The 4,509-nt window shown below is 40.6% G+C and overlaps 1 protein-coding gene across 2 annotated transcripts in view; it reads left to right on the top strand.

The window, feature by feature from the left end:
- LOC107669728 (RNA-binding protein Nova-1-like) overlaps positions 1-3,460 on the top strand; it is a 57,739-nt gene extending 54,279 nt beyond the window's left edge. For both annotated transcript variants that reach the window (XM_016462096.1, XM_016462097.1), the window contains one exon: positions 1,951-3,460. In XM_016462096.1, the coding sequence (XP_016317582.1) occupies positions 1,951-2,973 (1,023 nt within the window). In that variant the 3' untranslated portion in view covers positions 2,974-3,460. The remainder of the gene's footprint in view (positions 1-1,950) is intronic.
- The last annotated feature ends 1,049 nt before the right edge of the window (positions 3,461-4,509 follow it).

Raw genomic sequence — 4,509 nt, forward strand, 5'->3', positions numbered from 1 at the left:
TATTTATTTTGCAAAATCTTGTCATTTTAATAAATATTACATAAAATGTATTAAAAATTGTTGCTGCTCCAATTAAGCTCAGTGTGCTCTCTTTAAGCTCTTCCACATTGAACGTCTATGTAAATACTTCATAAACAGACTTTAAATATTAAGTGATGGTTGTCACTTTAAGTTAAGTTAAGTTAATTGATTTTCTATGGATTGTCAACTCAAATCTGCAGACTGGCTCTGACCTTTGCCAACTACTGTGAACTTCTCCAGACTGTAAATCTGTGGAAAATCAAGGCAAAAATCATGTAGTGTATTCCAGCCTTAAGAGACTATAGATAGGTTGACATCCATTTAATAAGAGGCTTCATAATGAGGATAGTTTCTGTGTTCATCCCCATGAATGAAATGTTTTATTGGTTTGTTTTATTTGATTTTTGAATTTGTGTTACTTAGCTGAACATGGACTAGTCTAGATGTTGCAATGTGCTTAAATGACATTTCATTATGAATATATAACTGATCAAATTGAGTGCTTTGTTGCTTGATTTTTGTGTTCTGTTTTTTGTGATTGACTTTGTACATTAAAAAAAATATTTTTCAATTATTCTTTAAAAAGGTTGTTTAAAATAAACAAAAATTTTTAATAAAACATGATGTGAGCTTAATGGGAACAGGGGTGTGCTTAAAGGGTACAAACATGTACCCATTAATCACAGCCGGACTTTTTGCATTTAATGATGTATATCTTAATTTAAATGCTTTTGTCATTTAAAATATAATTAAATATTTTTGTGTGAGAGATTAATATTTTATTTTAACATAAGTTTTTGTACTGAAACCAATATCTTGTGCACTAAAAATGTCTCAATGTAGATTTTGGTGAGCTTAATAGGTACGTTTACCCTACTTCGTTGTGTTTTGTATCTCAGATAAACCAGTGTCATTTTAGTATTATTCATACACTATTATAGTATTTTTAATTTAATTTTTATTTTTAGTAATTGTAGCACTTCAACTTAAACATGTTTAATTAATTGCCAAGGCAACATTTTTAATTTTAAGTGTATCTAATATTTATATTTTATCTAAGCTGTATTTAAATTAGTTTAAAATGTAAAAAATCTTTTTAATTGTTTAGTTAATTCCAACACTGAGATAAACAAATTTTTAAAATATTTTTTTGTTGTTGATATTTTACAGTCAACCTAATGTGATACAATCTGGAAAAAATCTAGATAAATTCTAGAAACAAAATGTATCTAATCCTTTTATGTTATTTTAATATTTTTTAAGCTCAAAATGGTGATCAGTTACAGCACCAAATACAGTTTCATACATAGAACATGATACGTAAACCGCTTACATAGAAACAAATTCAAATACTTTTAGGAAAGAAACCTTAATGAACACATCTAGTAACAGTGCTTTTAGCAACATTTTAACAAGATCAGTATGTTCTGTGTGAAGCTTTGGTAAAAAGTACCAGCATGAGTCACTGCTTGATCAGAGGAGCAAGCCTTTCTAAGTTAGGGAAGAAACCATGGTAACCACTGTTTACACTTTTCTTCCCTCCATCAATGAGGAAATTGTTTTTCGCAGACATTGTCTAAAACTTACTCTCTGAGAACACTACACTGCTGTGCTGCTAAATTACTAGATTAAACTCATCCGTTAGATGTAACTTGATTTGTGGTTTAATTGATAAAAAGGCAACTTGAAACAAAGTAATTGCTGTGAAAAGTCCAGGCTTTGGTTTTCAATACATATGGGTGTAGTTGCCGCAAAAATAGTTGTTTGTGTTCGACACTGGTTGTGTTGCCACTAATGGGCTCCCAGTGGATAAAAAACATTCTTCCTACTTGTAAATCCCAAAACTGAAAAAAAAATGGTGCATGCTTAAAGAGTGCTGGAGAGTGACTCATTAACTGACACCGTCCTCTCTGTTTATGTTCTCTTCAGGCCAAGCTCATAGTGCCCAACAGCACGGCAGGGCTGATCATCGGCAAGGGCGGAGCCACGGTGAAGGCCGTCATGGAGCAGTCCGGCGCCTGGGTCCAGCTCTCACAGAAACCCGAAGGCATCAACCTGCAGGAACGCGTTGTCACCATCAGCGGGGAGCCTGAGCAGAACCGCAAGGCTGTGGAGATCATTGTGCAGAAGATCCAGGAGGACCCACAGAGCAGCAGCTGTCTGAACATCAGCTACTCCAACATCTCTGGCCCTGTGGCCAACTCCAACCCCACCGGTTCCCCATACGCCAACTCGGCAGAGGTGATGCCGGCTGCTGCGGCGGCGGCGGCAGCCACGGCCTCCAGTCTCCTAGGGCAGGCCAGTCTGGCTGGAGTGGGCGCTTTCCCCACCACCATGTCCAGCTTCTCAGGAAACGACCTGCTGACTATCACATCCGCGCTGAACACGTTAGCCAGCTACGGATACAATACCAACTCCCTGGGCCTAGGGCTCAACCCTGCGGCTGCCTCAGGAGTCCTAGCCGCTGTGGCCGCAAGCGCCAACCCCGCCGCAGCCGCGGCCGCCAACCTGCTAGCCTCCTACGCCAGCGACGCGTCCACCAGCTCCGGGCACCCGGCGACCAGCCTGGGAGGCTTCACGCTAGGATCGCTCGCCGCCGCCACCGGAGCCACCAACGGCTACCTGAGCGCCGCTTCCCCGCTGATGGCGAGCTCCCTGCTGGCCACCGAGAAGCTGACCGAGGGTCACAAAGATGTGGTGGAGATTGCGGTGCCGGAGAACTTGGTGGGTGCCATTTTGGGGAAGGGAGGCAAAACGCTTGTGGAGTACCAAGAACTGACGGGAGCCCGCATTCAGATCTCCAAAAAGGGAGAGTTTGTTCCTGGCACCAGAAACCGTAAAGTTACCATTACCGGATCACCAGCCGCCACACAGGCAGCCCAATATCTTATCAGCCAGCGAATCACATACGAGCAGGGTGTGAGGGCCACCAATCCGCAGAAGGTGGGCTAAAAACAGGGAGTATGAAAAAAGGAGAGAAAAAGAGTGGGGGATGGGGAAGATACAGAGAAAGATGGAGGGCACGAATATCGACGGAAATCAGCCACATTCTTTGTGGGAAAAATCTCAGTATTAAAAAAAAATTGAAAGAATTCCTTTCAAAGTGGAAAATTTGAAAAAGAAAAATGTGTAAAATGTAAATATGGGTTTAATCCTTAAATTCGGGATTTTTATTGGTTGATTTTGTTTTTTGTTTTTTTTTGTGCATTTTCTGGACAGCAGTGAATGGCATTTCAACCCGGCATGCTGCCGCGCTGCAGTTCCCAGCAGGTGGGCAAGGTGGTCGGATGGGGGACAATGGGGTGGAGCAATCCCAGGAATCGGCCCTTTCCCCACCCCCATCCCCTCCTAGCTGACAGATGTTTGTTCTTTAATTTTTTAGTCCTTAGTTTAACTCCCACCCTTTTGCCCATGCCTTCTCTTTAAGAGGGCCTTAGACTGATTAGTTGGACCAGGTGCATGCCACTGCAGATGTTGTTAGCATAAGGAAAGCTTGTAGATCATGTTGCGGACATAGGCCAGGACGCAAAACGCACCTGAATCTTTCGTACCAGAGCTCCTAGAAAATTGTGGCATTCGTCTATGGGATTTGAGGTCTGGTGTTTATACAAATACTATTATCATTATTATTATTACTACTACTATTATTATTATTACAAATTATCATCACCATCAACGTTATTTATTAATATGATTTCACCCATAAGGATTTAGGTATTTCCTTTTGTTTTTCTTAATCTGTGAATTCAGGTTGACATGAATGTAAAGACAATATTTTGGATTTAGTTTTTTATTTAAGTAGATTGAATCGTGTGTCCATGTAATATATGTCTTATTTAATGTCCAGTGATAACTGCACCGTCGGCACCAACAGAGAGAATAGGGGCGGATGTACTGTACAGTGATATTAATACAAAACACACACATATACACACACACACTCAGCAAACTATTACCAGATTTAAATGCTGAAAATGCAACTAAACATACGCAGACTTGAAATCACAGTGGGACTAGACAATTTATTCACATATCTACTGAATGAGAATGTAGGTCTTTGCACAAGTCCAAGGGAGTGTCAGAATACGACTTTATATGAAAGCCAATCCTTTTATGTAACATCCCAAAACATATCCCCATCTTTACTCTATGCTGCCCCTCTGCAGCGCGAGAGATTGTGCACTTTGAGCCACTGCAGTCGAATATCTGTGCAAATCTACGGGAAAATTTGCATAGATATTCCATATCAAATCAGAAATTGGCCCTCAGAGCTCTGAGGCGTTTCATGAACAACATACTACTGAATGACTATGAACAAATTCTGATCTGCACAGGCTGCTCGGTAACATGGAAGTCCCAGGTTGTCTTTTCTATCACAGTTTTTTTTTTATATACTGTATGTCCCGAGTCACCAGTGAATAAAATTTTAGAACGGGCTGCCCGTGTGAAGATCATCCTGTGCAGATCTGAAATACCCATGTGCGACGT

Source organism: Sinocyclocheilus anshuiensis, unplaced genomic scaffold (genome assembly GCF_001515605.1).
Source record: "Sinocyclocheilus anshuiensis isolate Anshui unplaced genomic scaffold, SAMN03320099.WGS_v1.1 scaffold684, whole genome shotgun sequence".
NCBI classification, from domain to species: domain Eukaryota; kingdom Metazoa; phylum Chordata; class Actinopteri; order Cypriniformes; family Cyprinidae; genus Sinocyclocheilus; species Sinocyclocheilus anshuiensis.